The sequence below is a fragment of the Macrotis lagotis genome, chromosome 8 (genome assembly GCF_037893015.1).
Source record: "Macrotis lagotis isolate mMagLag1 chromosome 8, bilby.v1.9.chrom.fasta, whole genome shotgun sequence".
NCBI classification, from domain to species: domain Eukaryota; kingdom Metazoa; phylum Chordata; class Mammalia; order Peramelemorphia; family Peramelidae; genus Macrotis; species Macrotis lagotis.
This window is the reverse complement of record NC_133665.1, coordinates 108,600,791-108,625,077: the sequence shown is the minus strand read 5'-3', so window position 1 is coordinate 108,625,077 and position 24,287 is coordinate 108,600,791. Positions and strand designations below refer to the sequence as shown.

General features: G+C 37.5%; 1 protein-coding gene across 6 annotated transcripts in view; it reads right to left on the bottom strand.

Annotated features, from left to right (window-relative positions):
• The window catches only part of DOCK3 (dedicator of cytokinesis 3), a 496,213-nt gene that overhangs the window by 83,652 nt on the left and 388,274 nt on the right, over positions 1-24,287 (bottom strand). For 5 of the 6 annotated variants that reach the window (XM_074198051.1, XM_074198054.1, XM_074198052.1 and 2 more), the window contains 13 exons: positions 23,511-23,635; positions 21,274-21,436; positions 20,672-20,778; positions 19,837-20,008; positions 18,604-18,701; positions 16,541-16,624; positions 16,168-16,268; positions 15,212-15,293; positions 13,362-13,532; positions 10,052-10,244; positions 8,431-8,558; positions 2,754-2,852; positions 479-573 (listed from right to left, as the gene is read on the bottom strand). In XM_074198051.1, the coding sequence (XP_074054152.1) occupies positions 479-573; positions 2,754-2,852; positions 8,431-8,558; positions 10,052-10,244; positions 13,362-13,532; positions 15,212-15,293; positions 16,168-16,268; positions 16,541-16,624; positions 18,604-18,701; positions 19,837-20,008; positions 20,672-20,778; positions 21,274-21,436; positions 23,511-23,635 (1,618 nt within the window). Of the gene's footprint in view, positions 1-478; positions 574-2,753; positions 2,853-5,605; positions 5,753-8,430; positions 8,559-10,051; positions 10,245-13,361; positions 13,533-15,211; positions 15,294-16,167; positions 16,269-16,540; positions 16,625-18,603; positions 18,702-19,836; positions 20,009-20,671; positions 20,779-21,273; positions 21,437-23,510; positions 23,636-24,287 lie in introns of all 6 variants that reach the window. The other variant, XM_074198056.1, reaches the window with a different exon arrangement.

Sequence of the window (24,287 nt, the reverse complement as noted above, 5' to 3'; positions counted from 1 at the left end):
AGTGGTTTGCCATTTCCTTCTCCATTCATTTTATACATGAGGAAACTGAAGGAAAAAAAGGGTTACACGGGGTCAGAAAGCTAGTAAGTAATTGAGACCAGATTTGAACTTAGTAAAAAGATGAGTTCTGACTCAAGTCCTAATTGAACATTTAATATTTGTTAAGCTAAACAAAAAAAATTTAGTCAAGAAAAAGATGCCAGGGGATTATTCTCTTTCAGTCTTTCAACAAGAGCCAACACTGCTACTTTTCGGGGCTTAGCTTCAGTTTTCAGAGTTGTTTCCTCTTCTCATCCCTTCCACCAATTGACTATCCCAACCCAATCCTATTTCACTCATGTTTTTATTTGGGCTACCACTTCTCTTAGCAAGTTTTGAAAATTGGATAGGCATTGTTGCCTATGATGCCAGGAACTCATTCCTCATTTAACCATTCATCAATAAACATGAAACAGATAAATGTTCTTTTGACACTCACTTGCTTGTGAGCAACCTCATCACCATCCAGTCCCGAGGAAAGACACTCATCTTCATCAGGTTCCTAAATACACAGAAGATCTTCAACAGGAACTCCTGACAAAGAGAAGAGCATAACACAAGGATTATTAGTATCTACACTTCCTACCTGTTTTCTTGGACTCTAATAACTACTTAGAGTCATTTTTTCTTCTAGAACTTTGGCTGTCTCCTGACTTTGGGGTAGATGTCTTGGAGACTTCCAATGGAACTAATGTGGCTAAGGACTTTTTTTAAAACTTGTTTAAGATTTTATTTATTTTGAGTTTTACAATTTCCCCCCCAATCTTCCTTCCCTCCCCCTTCCCCAGAAGACAGTCTGTTAGTCTTTGTATTGTTTCCATGGTATACATTGATCTAAGCTGAATGTGATGATAGAGAAAAATCATATTCTTAAGGAAGAAAACTAAAGTATAAGAGATGGCAGAATTACATAATAAGATAACAGGCTTTTTTTTCTAAATTAAAGGTAATAGTCTTTATTCAAACTCCACAATTCTTTATCTGGATACAGATGGTATTCTCCATTGCAGATACCCCAAGATTGTCCCTGAGTTTTTGCACTGATGGAATGAGCAAGTCCATCAAGGTTGGTCACCATCCCCATGTTGCTGTTAGGGTATACAATGTTTTTCTGGTTCTGCTCATCTCACTCAGCATCAGTTCATGCCAATCCCTGCAGGCTTCCCTGAATTCCCATTCCTCCTGGTTTCTAATAGAACAATAGTGTTCCATGACATACATATACCACAATTTGTTCAGCCATTCTCCAATTGATGGACATTCACTCAATTTCCAATTCTTTGCCACCACAAACAGGGCTGCTATGAATATTTTTGTACAAGTGATGTTTTTACCCATTTTCATAATCTCTTCAGTGTATAGACCCAGTAGTGGTATTGCTGGATCAAAGGGTATGCACATTTTTGTTGCCCTTTGGGCATAATTCCAAATTTCTCTCCAGAAAGGTTGTATGAGTTCACAGCTCCACCAACATGTATTAGTGTCCCAGATTTCCCACATCCTTTCCAACACTGATCATTGTCCTTTCTGTCATATTAGGTCAAGGACTCTTAAGAAGGTATGATCAGTGTTTCCAAGTCAGTTCATGAGCAGTAAGTACTTTGCATGTTTAGCTTAATACTCCAAGGTCTTAGCAATATGAGCAGAATGAATGTCTCTCTTGTCCATCTACAATATGAGCTGTCTCATTTTTTTTCATGTTACCCAAGCCTTACAATGCTTTTTCAGGTTAGGAGTTTATCATTTCTTTCTTGACATTTCTTTCCTTGACATTTGAAGTGCCATCTAGGAGATTAGCTCCTTCCATGTTAGTTTAGGGAACTATTGCCTATCTGAGTGTCCTTGGGACAGTTAGGTGATGCAGTAGATGAGAGTACTGAGTTTGGAATCAGGAAAACTCTTCATGAGTTTCAATCTGGCCTCAGAAACAAATTGTGTGACCCTGAGCAAATTAGCCCTCTGTGCTTTAGTCTCCTCATTTGTAAAATGACCTGGAGAGAGAAATGACAAACTACTCCAGTGTCTTTGCCAAGAAAACCCCAAACAGGGTCACAAAGAATCAGACACTTTTGAAAAACAACTTAACAACAAAATGGGTGTCCTTGCAGTGAGCATTGCCAGAGACACATATTCTTCAAACTCCAAGTCAAGACCAAGGAATGTGCTAGAGTAACAGAGTTCAAGGGACTCTGCATAAAGCAGTTTCTTGTTTGATAGACATCCCCTTAGAGACAGGTGCAAAACAATATGAGAAGGCTAATGAATTTTGGGTGGCTGTAAAACTGGATAATGGCAAATCTGCCGCCATGTTGTATTTGGGGGACTATTCTGAAATACTCTCACTGGGTTCTATGGGTCAACTTTTTCGTGCTCCCTACTCTAGTGTTTGCTGAAGTCATATAAAGATAATATGTTAATGCGGCAATTGCCACTTTGCTGCTCCTGTCATCTTGGAACTGTGTATTAATGAAGGGAAATTATTCTATTAAGCCAGTCAGCTACCACTAGGGAGAACTTGACAACCTTCAGTTTGAAGGAGGCTGTTATACAAATTCCAAAGAAAGACTGGATATCTGGGTCTCCTCAAAAAGGAGTCCTCTCCCTTTGAAATATAATCTCCCTAAAAGCAGGTAGCTAAAGCCCATCTTAATTTAGCAGCCTTCAATACAGAACAATCTAGCACATAATTACTATAAAATCCCACCTTCTCCTACCTTGAGTTCATCCTTGCTCTGAAAGTTGTCCAGTAAATGTTGGAAATGTGTGTCTGACATTTGACGGAGCAGAGACAGAAGGCAGGACACATACTCCCCCTGTCAACCAATAGGAACATTCACACCTTAGCACAGACAACTGTAAGGGTTATTTCCCCAAAGTCTACCCAGGTCAAGGGAAAAGGGGTGGGTTTGAAATGGCCCCAATGTCCATGGAAAGATGGTGAAAACTATCAAGCTTTAGTGGTAGCTATATGGTAAAATGGATAGAGTGCTGGGCCTAAAGTCAGCAAGACTAATCTTCCTGAGTTCAAATCTGGCCTCAGACACTTACTAGCTTTGTGACCCTGGGCAAGGCATAGCACCTTGTTTGCCTCAGTTTCCTCATCTGTAAAATGAGCTGAAGAAGGAAATGGCAAATCACTCTAATAATTTTGCCAAGAAAACTCCAGGGGCTATATAAAGAGTCAGATATGACTGAAACAAGTGATCAACAAAATCAAGCTTTAAGTGAACATTTTCTGGTGAAGAAGGCTAGATCTGCTCAAAACAGGGAATTTACCGTAATGTAAACAAGTTTGAAGAGTGTCATCACATCATGGGATCATTTAAAAATAACAACCCATAATGAGTAAGCATCTCAAGGTAAGAGGTTGATAATCTTCCTTACAATTAGCTGAGATAGGATGTTTTTCAGTTAACAGTTTACATGTACAGACCTCTCACTTCCCTTACTGCAAAAATTCTCATTCCACTCTTGCGAAGCCAAATTTCTCATAAAGGACTCAGACCTTGGGTCTGTGACTCCATAAGTTTTATGGGGCCGGATGTGCAGGGATTAAATGACTAGGCAGACATTAGAAAAAAGAACTATACAGAACATTTAGAAAGCAGGAACCTTAAGGGCCCAAATACTGGGGATAAATAAGGAAGGCAGCAGAATTTAAGGACAAAAATAGAGTCTTTAAAACCACTTAAGTCAAATAAGGATCAAAGCAAATGCTAAAACATTGGCAAATCTGGGGTGGGGCCACAGATGAGCAAAGTCAAAAAAGATGTCTATTCTGGAAGACTTGTGGGAAATGACTTCATTGTGCATAGTTTTTTAGTATTAAGTTCAAGGGAATTTGGCATCAATTCCCTATTCAGATACAATTATCTTTACTGAAGAATTAAAACTATTATTATGTGATATGCAAATTTAAAGTTGAAAGGAACAGAGGACAAAGAGTTGGCCTCAGAGTCAAAAAAAGCAGGAGGTCAAGACCCAACTCTGACATGTACTGTCTCTTCAAGCTGAGTAAGACAATTAGGTGGCACAGTGGATAGAGTGCCTGGTCTGGAGAGTTCAAATTTGGTCTCACATACTTATGAGTTGTGTGACCCAGGGCAAGTCACTTTACCCTGTTTACCTCAGTTTTCTCATTGGTAAAATGAGCTAGAGAAGGGAATGATGAATCACTCCATTATCTTTGATTAAAAAAAAAACCCAAATGGGGTCATGAAGAGTTGGACATGACTGAAATGACTGAACAATAAAAAAGTCACTTAATTGCTTAGTGATCCAGGAAACTAAGACTACAACCTGCAGGATATTTATACTGGTGGAGGTAGTTTCCTCCACCAGTGAAATCACAAGTCTAGACTGCACTCAAGTGGGATCATGTTTGTAAAAGGTGATCAGCATTTTAATGCCTGGCACACAGTAGGCCTTCTTTAAATGTTTATTCCCTTTCTCTTCCCTTCTCTCCCCTCTGATGAATAAAATTCTATTAAACATAAGAAAGCACACATATTAACAACTTTAGCTTTTGTAATTGATTTCTCTAGTACAAGTTCCTTACTCTCCCTCTTGGAGTACATGCTTATTTATAGAACTCCTCTAAAGCTCCCAAATCAGGGTCCCTCAGGAAGGGACTCTTTTTCAGCTGGCACAGTCCTACCAGTTACAGGTACAGAGTCTCTCTGCAAGGGGCTGATGTTGCTTTTCTCTCTATCTCTCCCATTCCTCCAATTCTCTTCTTTTCCCCTGGAATGCTTAGAAGTTAGCCTTTTCCCATAGAGGATTTAATTCAAGAGTTTAAATTTAATCCCCATCTGACAAATGGAAGACTTTTTTTTTTTTTAAAGAGGTTGCCGTCAATGCTAGTCTTTCTTGCTTGAAGCATTAGGACAAAAAAGTCCAATAGAGAGTTCTGCAGTGCCAGGTCCCTCCTCCACTCTGGAAATGAGGCAACTCTTTCCTGCTCCTTCTGAAATCCTAGTCTCTTCTATTTTTGGGACAAATTTTTTATCAATATGGCTACTATTTTCTAGCAATTGTATTTTTTCTATCTCATTTTTTTTTAACATAAATCTCTTGATGCTTGAGGTTTAGTGACCAACAGTGCAGACAGAAGCCATAAACTTCCCCAAAAAAGTAAATTCCTATTGAACATCATTTCATTTTGCACATGACATAGGTTTAAGTTAAGTTGCTTTTCTCTGATGACAGCCAGTCTCAGAGTAGGAAGGGATTTTCTTTCTCATCTTCTTGGCACAGTCCATGGGAATCTTTCCTAAATATTTTCACACCTTGGAAAATGACTGACCCCAAAGGCCAATGCTGTAAAGCATCAGGAAAATCCAGAGAGCTTTCCCCAAAACCAATTCATTTTTGCTTCTTTTTTTTTAGAGAGGCACACATCTGGAATTGTAACTGAATTTCAGAATAAAGAAGTATTACGTGACTCCAGAATGAAAGGAGTCATGCAGGAGAGATGAGCATGGGATGAAGGTGATGGGGAAATGGGTGGGTGAAGGAGTTAAAGGTTAGAAAAGCAAGCAATAGAACCTGATTGTTAGTTACTAACAGTGATTTCGGCTGTGCACTGCGGGCACCGCTGCCCTCTTACCGCCTCCTGAGACTGTGATTTACTCATGATAGTGAGTAGAGTCTGTAAGAGCACATCCAAGAGGCTCTCCACCATCATTTCAACCTCCTCCACTACATCTGCTTCCTGGAGCAAGCAGCAAGAGAGCAAACTGTTAGCACTGAGGAGACAGAGACAGCCCAGTTGGCAGCACTTACGGAGGGAGTAATGTTAGGCATTGTCTTCATGCTAGGATGGTCCACATTGTGAGTTAGAGTTAATGGCCAATATACCTGGAAAGACTAGGAGATAAGGAGAGAACCCCTTAGATGCTTAGCAGAGCATTCATTCTGAAGACAATCTCAGTGCAGCCTTGTCTTCACTCATCAAACAAAGCTGAGTTATAGGAGGAGGTTTACAATTACCATAATGGGAAAGCAAAAGTCTGATTTTAATATCTGTGTCGGTTTCTTGGAAGAAAAGCTAGGGCTGTCCTTTAACATTGAATAAAGCAAAAATCAAATGATCCTCTACCTAGAAAAGCGATTAAGTATAGAACAGTGGCAAATTTATCACTAAGAAGCACTGAAACCTTTGGGTCCATTTCAAGTCCTATATTCAGACTGAGTTTTCTCCTTAGGAGATCCCAACCATTTCCAACTGTCTGCCTGCACTGACAAACCTGTTTGGTAATTAATTCAAGTTCCTCACAATCCAATCTCCCCCTTCATGTTGATATCAAATGACTTCTTCCCACATCTCTAAGGTCCAGTCAAATTGGTCTTTTTACTGAGTTTCATACATGGTGCTTCATTAACTGTCTCTGAGCTTTGTCCTGGCTATTGGAACATGTCTCAATTCTACATCTTAGCATTCCCTAACTTCTTCCAAGGGTCACATCAAATATCATCTCCTACATGAGTCCCTGGTCTGCTCAGATTCTGTCCCATTTTCAAGTCAGTCTGTATCTACTTTTCTGTCTACATGTGTATGTGTTGTTTTCCCCAGGAGAATGTAAGCTACCTGAATATATGAAGAGTTTCCCTTTTGGCTTTGCATCACCAGCACCAATTGCTGTGGTTATCATATGTAATAAATATTTACTTGCTTGACTAACTGCTATGAATTGGTCATATCTCTACTTTTCTATATCCCTTCCTTGTATTCCATTATTTCTTTTGTTTTTTATTCTACGAATTCTATCCATGTATAGCTGATCATCACTTCAAATTAATCTTAGGAAAGATGGAGTATCCTTCCTTCTCAAGTGCCCACTAATCATTTTCCTATTTCCCTACACACTGAGTACTGGAATCATTTTTGCTCCTTCTCTAACCCTCATATTTAATCTTCACTCTTACTGTTAATACCTTAAAAAATGTATACATAGTCTTGTTACCTCTCAGCTGGGTCTTGTCCCTTAGAATTTTCTCTACTACTACTAGACTGCACATTTCATAAGAGCAAAGACTATGTATTAACTTAAACTCTCTATTTCCTCCAGAATATGTATATGTATATATATATATATATATATATATATATATATATATATATGTATATATATATATGTTTAAAAAGTATTCTTGGCTATCCATTTGATTGTCCTTATTCTACAAACCCCCAACAGTAGTCATAAGCAACCTAAGTCACATGAAGCTTTTTCTCTCTTCTTTCATTTTTCTTTTCTTCACAATTCCCTTTTCTTCTCCTTCTCCTTCTTCTCTTCTTCCTCCTCCTCTTCTTCATTTTCCTTCTGTTTCTGTTTACCATTAAAGAGTTTGGTGGCTTTTACCCTAGAATTTCCCTTATCACCTTCCAGTAACATTCATGCTATTTTAGACTGCTTAAAGTTCCTCTGCACCAATCTGAACCACCTTTTCCTTCTTTTACTCACAGTTGCTCAAGTCCTATATATGTCCTTCAAATTCTTTTCATTTCTTCATTCCACTTCTACCTCAATGTTTTCTCTTGGGTCCTTCCATGTACAACATATTGCATTTCCCAATCAGAGAACTTTCATTTAAAGTACAGTCCTTTGATCCTTCTATTAAGTTTCCCTTGGTTTATAAAGTCATATAATTACCAATAACTGAGGTAACATTGTACACAATCTTTTACTTTAGGTTTTGAAAGAAAGAAGGAAGGAAGAAAGAAAAGAGACTGGGAAAAGTAGAAAGAAAGGAACAAATGTTAAATTGAAGGCATCATTCTTAACGGATAATAAGTTGTAGAGTTCATCTTTTCATTTCCTTACCTCCCCAGTGAGCCAGGTTTAAGTCTTTAAAATTCTCATCTTGCCCTGTACATTGTGGGTGTTCAATAATTATTAAATAAATATTTCTCAGCTTCTTTCTGTCCTCTGGGCTTTCTTAAAGAACCAAAGGAAGATATTTTCTTCTAGGGAAGATTTAAACAACTTGGTCCAACCTCACTGAAGCCATCTTTGGGGGGAATCCCTAGGAACTTACCAGAAATCTATAATTAATGTCTTTCAGGAAATACATAGAGAATATCAAGATGGAATACTGCTTTCAGGTTCTATAGTTGTAGAGCTGGCAGGGGAAATTTAGAAAGAGCCAATCCAATATAAATTTGTAAAAGGGAATTTTTTAGATGGAAAGAACACACTGTATTGAAAATACCAGAAGGTATGTTCATTTGTGTACATACACACAAACACAGAACTCATTTACTTGAGCATCCTCTCATTGTTCGGAGAAGCTCCCCTGAATGAATCATGCACACAGCAGCTCTTCTTACTCCATACTTGCTCTTGGCAAAAAGAGACTAGAGCTAGGCCAGTGGAAAAGGGAGCCCATTACCAATGAACTGGTCTTGATGATGGAGAAAATGCTGCTGAGGATCCCAGAGCAGATCAGAAGCTCCTTTTGTTGCCTTAGGTGCAAGTGGATATGATGAAGAACCACGGGAAGAAGGATGCGTCTGGATTCTGCAAGAAGACAGGCAGAGAGCATTAAAATGACCTTTGGAAGATAACTGGCCATTCATGTTAGCTTTGCTTGTCCAACTAAGCAAACCTAAACACTTGCAAAAACAAGTGACTTATCTCTACAGCTTCAAAACAGAATTTAGGACAGGGTAATAAGTAAGGTCATTTACTTTTTTTCTAGAAGAGTCTGAAAGCAAGTAGATACTTTTGAGCATTTTATTCCTTAAAGTGAGCCAGTTGTTGTTTTTCCAACAGAAATGATATACAAACCACAAACCACTCCACTTCCCTTCTACTCTCATTTCAAATGTTGCCTATAATGAATGACATGTGATAGAGGGTGAATCATGGGAGAACACCTGAATGAAGTTATTTCAGTGACCAAACCCTAAATTAATAGCACATCTCATAGTGAAAAGTCCATTTTAAATAGCACATCTGGCCTTCACTACATTGACTGGACATGAAGATTTGATGTGAATTACAATTTCTTCATATCAATCCAGTGCTGAGTGGACATGCATTACATATCTTCTTATGCCCCTTGTCTTTGCTACACACACAACAGTTTCACCTCAGTCTGTTATATTAAAGCTCCCTTTCAATAGCAATTAACAGAATGAGGATACATCCTTTGTATTTTGATAAGTTTTGATAATCAGAACAAGCTAATTGCCGAATTTTGTTCCCCTACATGAATTTAGATGACTTTTTCCCCATTTCTCCCAATACCACTGCAAGTTTAATTTATTCAGCAGAGTATGACACAACATAAAACCTTTCACTAGGGTCAGGAAAGTTGCTTTCTCCATATCAGAGAACCTAAAGTCTTTTAACCTAAAGTCTTTGGACTCTATAAAGTGTCCAAGAATTGATTTCAGTGAGTCTATGAACCTGAATGAGAAAACCATATCTTTATTAATCTATTACTAAAATGTATAATTTCCTTCAATTGCAAATGTAAACAATAAATCATTGTTCTGAGAAGGGAATGAAAAGTTTCACCAGATAGCAAAAGGTGTTCATGACAACATATAAATGTTTAGTTATTAAGAACCCCTGCTCTCTAGATCATCTCTGTACCTAACTCACTGTTCTCATCTGAAAGACCTTATTTTTTCCATCTATAAAGTGTTGATAACAATATGTTCTGTACCCAGTTCACAGCATTGATATGAGGATGAAATAAGAAGGCAGAGAGGCAAAAATGCTTTAGAAATAACAGTGCTATCTCCATGAAAATAGCACCAATCTCAAATGTTCAAGGAGACAAGTTTAGAATATTGTATTTCTAAGTATCATTGGTGGGGTCTGGTACATACATAGATCCCATCAGACTTGGGGAAATTGTAACACCCAAAGAGACTGATGAGTCTGTGTATGCATTACCTAACTTTATTATTGTGATAAGAAAAAATGTTTTGATAAATAACAATTATTTGAAGCATCCCATAAGTTTTTCATCTTGTTTGTCTGTTTGTTTGTTTTTTTACCAGAGAAGGAAAACAGGCGACTATCTACTGTGCGAGCAATAGACTGAAGTTTCACCACATCCATAGACTGTCCAATGTGCACAGTGCTGGGCATGCTCCCCAATGTCCCTCTCACAAACTCAGCGACCTCCTGTACGGTGAACATTTGTAGCAGCTCATCAAAAATAGCAGGGAAAGAGTTCAGAAGAGCAGCCTGCAAAGAGAAAACAAAGCTACTTTTATTAAAGCAGTTTGGGTATGCTGATGATCAGTTTGCACAGTGACCACCTATGGTGGCAAGAGCTGGATTGATACCTTATCTTTCCATTGGTTCTGAAAGAGTGCAGCTTAGAGGTTTATGCCTGGCCTCTGCTGCCAGTTTGATAGCATAATTTTTAGTAGGAAGTGGGAAGTAGGAAAAGTGGGAGCTAGAGGATAGCGGGACCTCTTTGACAGTGAAGATTAGGAAGATGGGAAAAAGTCAGTGAAGCTGTTTTTACTCAGCAAGAACATAAGAAAAGACTTGCTCTAATTGGAAGGCAACTCTCAAGTTCCAAGGTTTTGCTCCTGAACAGATTTAGAGAGATGTAGGCCTTCCAAAGGAAGTGGCTAGTGTCAGTAGAGAGGCTCGAAGCAGCTCAGTATATAACAGTTGCTCAGGAGTCTGCTAGCCCCAGGCCTCCCATGATAAACTTGAAAGCTTCATAAGTCTTCAGGAGGAATGAACTTATTTTCAATTATGCAAATAGAACTCTTCAAATTATCTCCTTCACAAGGAATTAACACTGCTCTCCAGGGTAAATCCAGAATGACTAGAAGTTTGGAGTTTTTCAGGCATGAAATACTCTAAGGAGGATTGTGGAATGGACAAATATTGGAATTTTAGAGCTGGATAGAATTATCTCATCAATACTTTTATTTTACAGATAGAGAAGTCAAGGATCACAGGTTTCAACTTTATGACACAAAACATAGTATTCTAGTACTTTTGGTGGCTGGATGCAGAGGGAAGGCACAGGTTTTCCAGCCCAAGGAACCTTCTACTATACTCAGGAACCTTTTTCTGGCACAACACAGCGACTCTGGTGACCTGTGTATGATCATTTAGTGTTGGAGAAAGTGGGAAGAATTCTCACTGCACTCAAGGCCTAGGAGACATCAGGACAGTTTACAAATTTACTGTCCTTATTGGAGATGATTGTGGTCATGATCTCAGGGAATCTATCCAAATGGTACAAAAAAAATCTCTGTTCACTTGTGTTAGTCCCTTCTGACAAGATGGAGCCTCAGGGCCTTTCATCCTCTCTCAGTTCCAGGAAGGAGGGCAGGCTTAAGATTTGAGCCCCAAGTTCAGAGCTCTTACTTCATAAGGCCTGAGACCGCCAAAGCAACTAGAAATCTATAAAGGACAGAGAGGAGAGATTGATGGGACCACCAGGAAGCTTCTTTGTCAGCCCTTGTTTCTAATGTGGTGAATACTGGCAAACTATTTGTATGTGTACCTAGAGAATTCTGGATGTTCTGCTGAATATAAAGACAATCCATATTCACAAGGGTCATTGACACCATTTGCTTTGACTGCCTATTTTCTCAATTTTGAGCACAAGGTCCTGAGATAACAAGGAAACTTATTACAGTTGGAACTAAATCATATCACTGAGAGTTTTAAGACACAGGAAGAGAAAAATGAGGACAAGACATCATTAGAAAAGGGCAGCTAGGCGGTGTAGTGGATAGAGTACAGGGGAGTAAGGAGGACTTGAGTTCAAATTTGACCTCAGAAAATTGACAATTAAAAGCTGTGCGACCTGGGACAAGTCACTTGCCTTCCCCCCCCCCCCCAAAAAAAAAGCCACTGATTTTCTCAAGAGATTATCACACTCAAGTTTTTGTCCCTGGAAGTGTGAACTTTGCTGTACCTTGTTCACAGGCTTGAGAGAGAAAAATATAATGCTGAGCCTTCTGTGCTGCACTTGCCTCTGTCACCGAACTCATAAACCAAAGACATAAAGGAAGCTGGTAACATCCCCAACAGAGCATTATTAGAGCAGTAGCAGAGATGATAGTACTGGTCAGAATTTCTGCTTATTATCTTTGGTGAGATAAAGGCAATCCTGAATTTTGGGGAGTTAAATTTGCTTTTGTCAGTTTTTTGTATGCTCTTGAAGCTTATTCTTTGGCTAAGCATAAGAGCAGTTGACTTGGATCTAAATGGATCAGCAGGAGCAGATGGGCTGGGGGAGGGAAAAGGGTCACTCAATTCAGCCATCTTGAAAAGGATGTAGGGGAGCTTTGACTTAGAGAACTGAATGATGACCTTGAGATATCCCCGCTGTTTTGTGAAGTACAATTGCCAAATCTGTTCACCTGTCCTCTGAGGCTGAGAAGCCTGGATGGCAATTGGGGGGCAAGGGGTAACAGAGTACAAATAGAAAATAAAATATAGACTTTTCAAACATTAAATATAAGAGTTTCCACTTAAAAGGCTATCTGTACCAATGTGAAGAAGAAAGTTATCTGATTTCTTTTTAGGGGGAGAGGGGATGGAAACCAATTGGACATTTTTAACTGACTTGCTATAATGGTCTATTCTCACATTAAATGATCCCCACAATCATTTCTTCAACAGAAATGATATAGCAATACAATAAAGAAAGCCTGAGTAAACTCAGGGAGAAGATGTCTGTAACAGTTACCAATAAACAAACACATTCAGATTGTCTAATCCAGATGACCATAACTCTTGACTAAGGTTTTCCAGTTATCTTTTGCTAGAACTGAAATGTGCTGATGCGAGGCCATTAAACTCACACTGTAATTAATAAGAGGATTCATAAGAGGATTTTATGACCAAGATACTTCTAAAAACTCCAAAGAAGTCTGGTAACTGCAAGGTAAGATTCGAGAGTCTAAAGGGGAGAATAAAGTGGAATTTATTTTTGTAAATTTGAATTTGTGATTTCTTTGGTATTGGGAACTTTCAATAAGGAAACTAACAATACAGAATGACAACTGTTCTGAAACTTCTGTTTATTAGAGAGATGCTGTGAGCACTAGGAGATAAAAGTGACTTGCTCAGAGTCATGTTGCCAGAACATATCAGAAAAGGGACATCGACCCTAGTCTAGGGGAGGCTGGCCCTCTAGAGTCAATGTCATACTGTCTCTCCATTTTTCACTAGAAATCTATTCACCAGGGAACTGATACATATTACATTGCAAAATAAATCAGAAATCTCTGCAGAGAGGTACTTCTATTTGAGCACCAAAAAAACTATCAATTATGACTATGAATCAGTCTAATCTGGTTCCAGAACTACACTCTAATTAACCTGTGTGAAAAGAAGTGTTTCAGAGCTTCGGCTATCCAAGCTCAGTACAAATCGGATGGATTGGAAAAGTTCTTGGATGCTGGATCTGAATTGTTCCTCTTCCATTCCACATGTAGCTCTGGAGTAAAGTATCCGAGACTGGACAATGAACTTGAAAAGGTATTCCAAAGCCTTAGGGAAACAAGAAGAGAGTGAAAATGAGAGCTTAAAGGAAGATAGGAAAGGAATCACAAAGGTAACAAAACAGCAGCTAGTAAATTAAAATTTGGTGCGATGTAAAATTATTATAGGCAGAACGGAATTTTCTCTTAAAATGTATTTTCCAAAAAGACAACCCTCAAAGTGATGATAAAGTTTATTGCTTCTTTCTTATAGGTGAACTAATCAAATGGTTTTAAAACTATTTTCTTGGGTACTAGTATTATGGAATCTTAGACTAATATTGGAAATATATAGATAGAAGGAAAAGGAAGAAATTTAGGCCATGTAAAAATTAAGTTTCTGCTAATTTCTTTTAATGGGTTTGGGAATAAGTAGCTTCAATAAAAATGTTGATAAACCTACTCTGAATTTATATAGTATTTTTATTTCAAGGAATAAAGGAATCATCTTCTCTTCATGAGAGTAGCCTAGGGCCTGGCAGTGGTATTTCTATTTTACGCTCATGGGAACAAAAAATATAATAAAATTATTTGTTCAAGGATGTTTCACAGCAGGATGAGCCCACATCCCAAGTCTTTGATTCCTCAATCCAGTTGTTTTTCCACAAATAGTTCATAAATGCCATAAAAGATAAAGGCATCTAATTTGTTTCTGGAGCTGAACTATAGTTTGTGACCTCCCATAATGTTTTGTCATATCCACAAGCAAAGGAGCCTTTTGCAAAACACGATAAAGATGGAACAACAGGTTTGATGTTCCAAAACAAAAAGCAAAAAACAAACCAAAAAAATAACAAAACTAACTCAGTTTCCTAAGATAATTGGGATTCTAGCAAAAAAGAAAATTCAATATTCTGTTGATCATATAGAGCTGATCATACATATCAGGGGAAAAATAATCTAGTCATAGAATTCATAGTTCTATGTAGTAGAAATTATTATTTTCTAACCCTAGGAAACTAGAATGAAATAAATATAAATAAAAATCCAACAAATTTTATCTCTATATAAATGAACTATTAAAGAAAAAAAATTCAAGACCAGTACTACTCTGATAATTAATACTGATGGGCAAAAAAAGTGTTTTGAAGTATAGGCTTATAGAATTATTGATATTTGTTATTCATTTCACAAGTATAATAAAAAAGAAAAACCCTGAAAACCCCTGAAAATTTTAGCATAACATGAGTTGATTGTTTATCAAATACAAGTTTAAAGTTCTCTGTCAACTCCTTAAAATCTGAGTATCCATATATGGCATGTATTCTATAAGGAAAGTTAGTCAGGCAAGTATCAGGCCAATCCCCTTCCAAATGTGTTCTATTTTAAAAAATAGGCTATAATAACTAAGCTAGATCATATACAGTTTATGAATTGGAAAAAGTACATTTTTTCATGTCATTTTATGTATCAGGAAAAATAAACATTTTCTCCATTATATAGTACATAGTATAATGCCAACTAATAGATCTTAATCTCCTCCTTAACACATTATTTTACCATTAACATTACCATTTGTGAGAATCACTGTTTTAGTGAACAGAAACAAGAATGTCAAAGATATAATTTGCTAAGGGAAATGATGGGACAAGATTCACATTCTTATATAATACCCTTCCCTTTCCTCCTGGAAAGAGAATGGGATAAATGTAATAATTTCCCATTAGAAGAGATAAGCATGACACCTACCCTCATGGCCTCTTGAATGTGGTCTTGTCGAACTAGTTCTGCTGAGCGGTCCATATACCACTTTAAACAACGAATCAGTTCCCTGTGGAGGAGACACATGCATGAAAGTCCTCCTTTAATGCTGGAATGGCAAAGCTTGAAAACTTGGGTTTGCAACCTTTGATTTAGGATCATGCAATGTACTGAAGGCTGTCCTAAGCCAACTGCAGTGAATGGTTAGAGGCAAGAGGTAGATTTATGATAGTGATGTATAAATGTGTGATAGGAAGATTATCTGCCATTAGGAAAACATTCTGGTGCAGAATTAGTAATCAAGCTCTAAATCACTAAACTGTCAATAAATCAGCTTCAGGGGTGAAGAAAAGAAGCCTTCCTGACCTTAAGAAATGATACCTGACTTGTGGAATTTTAAATGCACGATGGCCCATGGGGACATGCATGGAGTACCCTTCCTAAAATCATAACACATGGATGGTTTCCTATTTTACCTCTTCATAAAGATAGGCAGTATTATTTAAACTGTGTATTTGTGATGCAGTTAGTTATTCATTTGATCTCTAAAAGTGAGAGGGACCTTTTCTTAGACCTGCTTATATTGGGGTGGGAAGTCAGTGGGATATGGGATATTGGAGGACAGCCATTCTGAACATACTGTTTTTGTGAGCAAGCATCCTCACAGGACATTTCCTCATGGCAAAGAATAATGTGATCTGTGACTACCCATAATGTTCTTGACCTTTTCTGGTTTTGGGAGATAGGACTAGATCTAGATTTCAAATGCCTCCTTCTTAGGAAATCAAGATACTTAGAAGGTAAGACAGTGCAATTGTTTCATTAAGCTTTGGTATTAATTATCTGACCTTTAATAACCAGTGAAATGGGATTTTGATCCCTTCTATCTAAAAGTCAAAGAGTCAAGAAAAAAAGCAGATAGATGATAGTCAGATGGAACTCACTTGTATGCCAATGCTCCAGCAAAGTGCTTCTGGATGTATGTGTCCATCACAGGTCGAAAATGGAAATACTTGCTGTCCCGGAGCAGATTTATGATGAACACCTGAAGGAGATTTCAGAACTGTATCATGACTCACTAAGAGAATGAAACATAACCCCTGAAGGTGATGGGAGTGGACATTCATGATTTATCTAAGGAACAATGAAACATTAATATTTTATCTCCTTGTACTCATAAATATTTGATTTCAGCTCTCTGCCTCTTCAAGGGCCATGGACCTCTATCTTTAGCCCTGAGCTCCACCCTTCTTATCAGTACTCTAAAACAAAACAGAGATCTTGGAGATGACATCCTCTCTTGGGCTGGGTACTTACCAGGGACTGAAAGACCAAAAGACCATATTTTTCAGTATTATCATCCAAAATCACAAATAGTGTGTCCAAGATGTCTTGTAGAAACTGAAAGAGTACCAAGAAATAAAGAGGGTTGATTTCAAACATTCTGGTGTTCTTTTAACTCCTTACAAAGAAAGGGAAAACACTAATACTTTTTAACTAGGCAAATTTTCATAGGAGCTCTGAACCAGTATTTTTAAAAAATTACTAGACTGAAAAAAACATAATGTTGAGAGATAACAAGTGGGAGAGAGGTTTGGGTGCCTGAAGACAATAACAATTTCTTGAGGCATCCTATCAAGGATCCCTCTTTTTAAGTGAGTGCTAAATTCATTGATTATAAGTACTTAGGAAAATAAAGAGTTTCAGATGAAAGATGGTTTCTTTTATCTAGAGCATTTATGGTTCCAGGGCAGGAGAAAAACAAACAAATGATCAAACAAGGCAGAATATAATAAGAATTGAGAGATGCTATATTTCTTTTAAAAGGACAAAATAAAATCCAATACCAGAATGGCAGTAATAGAGTTCTATCAACTTTAAAAGGAGTTCATGATGATGCCAAACTGAAATCTACTAGAAAGGTATGCTTCTTTCCATGGTGAAAAATAGATACTTCCTATGTAGTCTTCATTTGTGAATATTCCTTCTAGATTTAGTTGCCATTATCTTAATGGCAGAAGTCTAATATAATTCTATAAATACTTTTTTTTTCATTCTATATGAACTAAAAAAAAATAAAGCCAATTTGGTCACCTGGTGAAAATGAAATTCAAAACATAATTTCCAAGGACTAGTGTGGAAGACAGTTTTTCAAAGTCTGTCTGATTTGGAAAAAGATTGAAATTGAATTTCATCTTCCGATAGTTTTTAAAAAGCATGTTGAAAGTGATCTTCTTGGGCCAATTTGTTGCCTCATATGTAAGAGGCACTCCAGGTAGAGGGAGAGGTGATGGATAGAATGCCATGAGCTCTAGGTTGAAGTTCAAGGATCTCAGTTTGATTCATCCAGAGCTCTTATCACCTATGTAATATTATGTAAGTCTTATTTATGAAAAGGGGAGATGGTACTAGAAGATATCTACATTCCCTTCTACTACTAAGCATAGACAGGGATGAAGGGGATCTTTATAGGATGCATTTTAGACCCCCAAATTCCATATTTAACTACTGAATACCAGAAGCATTTCAATTAAAAAAACATTTTATTAAAATTCATTGTGTAGTTCACATCCTTAGGAAGGAAGGTTCATCTCAGCTTCAGTGAGTGGTGAAGGCATTTCTGAAGCTAAGAAAGGATAAGTACTCATTCAGATTTTATATGAGTTCTGAAAAGAATACTGGAATGGAAGAGTAGCTTGGGCTACTCCTGGGCTCGGAGATGAGAATTGTAGCTAAGTACTTCAATCTCAAAGTAACCTGGGAAAAGTGGTTGTTTTCACAGGAAAACCATGGCAGCTCCTTTGGATTCCCCTCAAGTTGAAGGGGAAAGAAGTTAGGGATTGTTTGAGCAAGAGTTAGCTAAGCAAGTTATTTAATTAACCTTTATTGAGAATAATAAGAAAAATGGTTAGAAATTAGTTTTTTTGAGAGGGAAGCTATAGTGAAAGCAATTTGGTGAGGAAGAAAGTAAAAAGAAATCCACGACAGCCTCTTAACACTGAGGTTATTTGTTTTCCAGATTATCTGGGCAAAATAGTTTTAACTAATATTTATTTTGTCTTTTTGAGAAGAAAATAGACAAGACTTCTAGAAAACACAGCTTATAATTCAAATACTGATTTTAAAAGGCAGGCATTTATTAAGGGGAAATCATGCACATTAAAGAAAAAAGCAAATTTATCTAAGTAGGTTCCTCCCCTCTTAACATTGTACTCTGGGAAAATGGGAATACTGATGGAAGTTTAAAGGGAGTTTTGAGGATGATTATTAGAGGGAAGGGCAAAAAAGATATTTTTCTCTTAGACCTTTTGCAAAAATAGGATATGCACAATCTCTAATACAAAATCAAAGTTAAGGCTTAGGTAAGATTGTATGACTACCTTAACGATTTCTTCCCCACTGACATGGCGGAGGCGTCCCAGAATATCCATGATCCGATCTGGATAAGCTTTCCACTTCAGCAAAGCAAGGAGGTCCACTATTAATTGAAAGAATAGTGCTCCTTTAGATAATGGTAATAACTGACATTTACTTGGCACTCTGAAGAATTTTTAGTTTCACAATATTGTGAAATATATATTACAGATATTACTTCCCCAACTTTACAAAGAAAACTGGGAATCAGAGAGTTAAGTCACAAAGCTAGTAAATTTCAGAGGTTATCACTTCTAATAAATTATCAAAGATGACAAAAGATGGGAATAGTCAATGTTGGAGGGGTTGTGGAAAAATAGACACTCAGATGTACTTTGGTGGAGCTATGGACTGGTTCAAGCAATTTGGAATTATGCTAAGAAAGTAGCTAAGTAGCTATACTATTACCCAGAGACTTGGGTTAGGCATGACACATATCCTTGAGAGATTAATGATAGAAAGAAAGGACTCACATATGCAAAAATATTTATAGTATATGTGCATCAACTGGTGAATAGCTAAATGAAGTGGGTTCCTGAACAGAATGTGGTATAAAATGATAAATGTAGAAAAAAATGGGGAGACTTATGAATTGATACAAAGTGAAGTAATCAGAACCAGGAAAACGTTATATACAATAACTATAATTATGTAAATGGGAGGAATAACAAGCACAAAACAATGGAAGCTGAATGGCACACATTGAGAAACGTGGAGGATGTAAAATATCTTGTTCAAATTCCAATTCTATTTCACTTTTCACAACACAACATACTACATAACACACTACTGAACTTATCAGACACCACTTCTCTATCTGTTTGGAACCTAATTTCTGTTTCTCCAACAGGATGAACATGAGACATCAAAAAGCAGTGAAGTTCCCTCAACCTTTTGCAAAAGGCATGGCAGTGTCTTAGAGAGCAATTTCAGGACTGAGTGCAACAAATAATTCAACCAATTTGGAACTGAACTCAATTCAATGTGCATTTAATAAATACCCAATGTTCCCTGCAGACAAAGAATGAGGAAAAATCTAAGTGCTCATAAAAGTCCTTTTCCTCCTATCTTGCACATGCCCAGGGAAATAAAATCAGGAAATAAATGTAGCTGATGGTTCTGACCCTGTAGAAAGCCCCATGCTGAACTGCCAAGGACTCTCGAATGGGTTAGTATGGGATCCTGGTTCATGACCATACCATTTTGAGTGAGTTTGGTAGAAGAGAGCTGGGTGGAGATTGAGAAGGTCTCTTTGGTGCTGCGCTGGAAGATGAGGCTGGAAGGAATGTTGGGGCAGCCATTGTAGTCTTCTTTGCAGCATGGTAGGCCCAGGTAGAGTGCGTGGTTATTAAATGTACTATTCTCATCACACTGCAGTGACAAAGGAAAAAAAGACATATCAACTAAGAAGTTCCTTTAATCATTTCTCACATTCATATCTTATTTGCTCTTTGACCTTATTCCCTTGAATGCTGATGTTTTTAGCTATAAGTGTCCCAGAAAGGATGGTTTCAAGTTCAAACCTCTTCTAAGCCCAATAGAGTTTCTAAGAATCCTTGTGTAGAACATTCACCTGGTCAAAAGATTATCACTGTTTTTCTTAATGAAAGAGGGTACCAAGAATAACCTTAGACTGTCCACTGTGCTTTCAGGGACTGGGTTGCCAAGACCTGAAGCTGTGGGCATTGTAGAGCATAGATGCCCATACCATTACCCCAGTCAGCAAATTCTGCTATAGATTCTCAAGACAGAGAACAAATGATCCACCATCATAATTTGTGGAAAAGAAAGTAATAATAATAATAATAATAATAATAATAATAATGATAATAATAATAATAATGATACAATTTCATTCCTTTGGCTGAAATATTGTTTTTAAGTTCTCTAGACTGTTCTTGGCTTCATGTGAACATGTGTTTAAAAATATATATACTATAAAGCACTTCAAAGAGAAATAGTCTCAAGGGAATGGTTAACAATGCTCTCATTGGAGGGGAGAAATAAGGCAGTGGTGGGTCTGAGGTCCCATACCTTATAGACATAGAGCTCATGAATGTCATCTGACAGGGTGGTACCATCATCTCGCATCAGAGGAGTGAATGCAAAACCAAATAGTTTCTTTTCTCCTTTGTCTTTTGCTATTAATAAGAATCAAGGAATGAAGAATGGTTATTTTTTTCTGACTTTTCAAATAGAGCCTCTTCTTGGGAGCTATGACAGCTCCTATTCTTTTTTGTTCTTCAGGCATTTCATAGAGTTAGGTATTCAGCCAGTCCTTCACTTAGGCTTCTTTCTAGACCTAATTTTCTGGACCCAAACTGCTGCTCTTAATAGAACAAAATTCTGAAGGGGAAGTTAAGCAACTGCTACAAGAAAAATACCCTGAGGAGAAGTGTTTCTCAAAGAAAATGAAGCTGGGGATTGTCAACTTCAACAGAAGAGCCTCTATCTGACACACTGGCTTTGGACCATTACTTCTGAAATCTGGAAGAACAATTTCTGACAATATTGTATCCCTTGAGTTTTGGCTTCTTGTAAACCCTTCCCTCTGTGCTTCAAGACAGTTATGTATTCATGGGCAAGGGAGCCATCACTAGTGCTCTATGGGGAAGCCATTAAGAAGTTTTACTCACTAGAACAATGTCTGAATTCAAAGCGCAGGTGGGAGCCCCGGAACCTATCTATAGGGATGGGCAATTTGATGATTTCCCCCCAGCGAGGGCTGTTACTATGGTACAGGACAAAGGAGTGGTAAGAAGTCCTGCTGGGCTCTCCTGAGCCAAGGCTGATGCAGTCCTAGGATAAAGAACACAAAATCAACATCAAGAGAAAGGTTGGTTGAAGGACAAAATAAGAAATTATATTCCAGACACCCACGTGAATTCTTATTTTTTTGGGAAATATTTCATCTAGAAATGACCCTTATTATTCCATTTAATTATTACTCTCTACTATCTCAGGGGCCAAGAAAAAAATGAGAAATTTCAATTCCCTGGAATCTTACATTCTTAGTAGTAAAGACTTGGTGCTCACATACTAATAGGAAAATTGATTCTTCAGGATGTTAATATGGGACAGAAGTGACCTCAGTACAGCTGTCTAGAAAATATACTTGGATCATTAATATAAACTGCTCATCCTAATTCAGAAGAGAAAATGCCAAACTGTATAGGACAGGAAGGCACTAAGAAATCAATAGAAAAAAATCAATTAACAAAATATAGGAGAGCATATATTTATTTTTTATTTATTTTTTCCAATTGCATGCAAAAGTAATTTTCTACATTCATCCTTTCGCAAGTTTTTGAGTTCCACATTTTCTACCATCCTTCCTTCCTTCCCTCCCCCCATAGTAGTGAACAATCTTATATTGTGTTTAACATATTTCCATACTAGTCATGCTGTGAAAGAGGAATTCGAACTAAGAGGGAAAAAACATGAGAAAGAAAGAAAACACATAAAAGAAATGTTAAAAAATGAATAATAGTTTGCTTTGCTCTGCATTCATCCTCCATAGTTTTCTCCTCTGGATATGGATGGCAATGTCCATAACAGGCAAGGGCAGCTATTTCTATTATTGCATAATGTCCCCCAATAAACCTGCTGTTTTGAGCTGTCACATAGCCGAGAGAAACCAAACTTGATTGTTTTTTGGAGAGAAACCTAAGGAAGTTAAAAGGCTGGGCATTTATGGGATTTAATTTTTGCTAAAACTTCCAAACTCCAACCAAAAAGTGCTACCAATTCTGAATAAAGTCCTGACCTAAGGCTCTTTTCTGGAATGTGAGGCTTCTTGGACACTGAAAAGATCTGGAGGCTCCTCTTACCCAATACACCTTCAATATTGGGACATTATAGTGATCATTACTCTACAGCTGAATAACTTTTTTTTTTTTTTTTAGTTTTTGCAAGGCAATGGGGTTAAGTGGCTTGCCCAAGGCCACACAGTTAGGTAATTAATAAGTGTCTGAGGTTGGATTTGAACTCAGGTACTCCTGACTCCAAGGCCAGTGCTCTATCCACTGTGCTACTTAGCTGCTCCCAGCTGAATAACTTTTTTAAAAAATCAAATGTGAATGAGTTATTTCTACCATTGTTCTCAACCTTCATTTCCATTTCTCTTTAGTCTTTATGACATGATTTTGATTAACTTCATTTACCTTCCATCTTTTAAGATTAAACCATTACATTGACAATTTGATAAACAGATACAGCTTCAAGTATTAACAATGTTCCAAATCTTTCTTATGGTTGCTTGATCTTTAGATGAGTAACCTAAGGGGTATTCAAGGAGATGGCAAAGTCTTCATGATGAGGAATGAAATAAAGTCCTATTATGAAAACAGAATCCATTCAGAAACAATGGGCTTACACTCATGATCACTTTTAGTCATAACATTATGCTAATAAACATCTAATTAATGGTGGGTCAGCAATACCATCTACACCTGACTGAAGACAAAAATTCAATTCACTGAAGTCACTTAAAGAAAAGAAATCTCAGAGAAACTTAATAGATGAGGGGATTAAGGAATATGGAACATGGAATATGAAAAAATAATGAGTTCCAATTATAGGAGGGAAGATATATATCATCTATTCAGAAGAATTTCTGTATAGATCATGAGAGAATAAACTGTATTTCCAAGGGAGATTATGGAGTTTTCTTTAGACATTAACAATACATAGAGGCAGGTGACTACCTGTCTAAAATGGTTTGAAGACAGATTTTTGCTTCAGGGGCAGGGATATGAACCAGATGAGTTGATAGGAATCAGATCTTATAGTTAATCTTGTAGGGTATTTGTGCCCTATAATTTTATGTCTCTGCCATGCAAGTCTCAAGCATGCCACTAATTGCTTTCCTTACCTTTAGAATTTCTCCATCTGCATACAGAACATACATGGTCACTTCAATATTCTTTTGCACACTCTTTCCTCCCCTCTCGAAATCTCCCTTTTCCAGGGTTAGGTAGAGGTCGTTTCGGATATCACCTGTGGTGAAAGAAAAAATGAAAGCTTCTCACAAGGAGCAGAAGCCACAGCATTTCATGATGATGACAGAGAACAGGCCTCCCTGTGTTGTTCCTCTGAGATGTGTGCCGGCACCCAGTGCATTCCAAGCCAGGGGTCAATAACCATGGACATTCCAGTTTCAATGAAGCAGAGTTTAGGGTGGTTAGTCATGTTTTCTTTAAGTGTTAATTCATTCACTACACTGTGACTTGAGGGGAAGAAAACAGTCTCCTAGCCTAGAGGTGAATAATTAGTCTATAGAACCTCCAGTAGAACAGCCTAAAATGACTATCATACTTAAGCTTCAAACTAGAGATTTTGGAAACAGTGGGTAAAGTATTTGCCCAATCATCCCTTACCCACTAACTTTTCCTTTCCCTCACTCTGCAAAACTAAATTCAGAGTTTCTCTTGCTCTTTGGAAAGGTTGTTTGCAGTTCAAACCTCTTTTTCTCCAGAGCAAGAATACCAAGCCTCCTTCCTGCTGTATTCTTGGCTCTGAATCTGGTTCCATGCAGGTGTGCCAGGCAGAGGGCAATGGGCATGTCTGCCAATTTTTCATCACCTTGTTTGCAAGTGTTCTTGGAGCAGATGATTATATCCAGAAACACAGATGCTAGGTCAATAGAGAC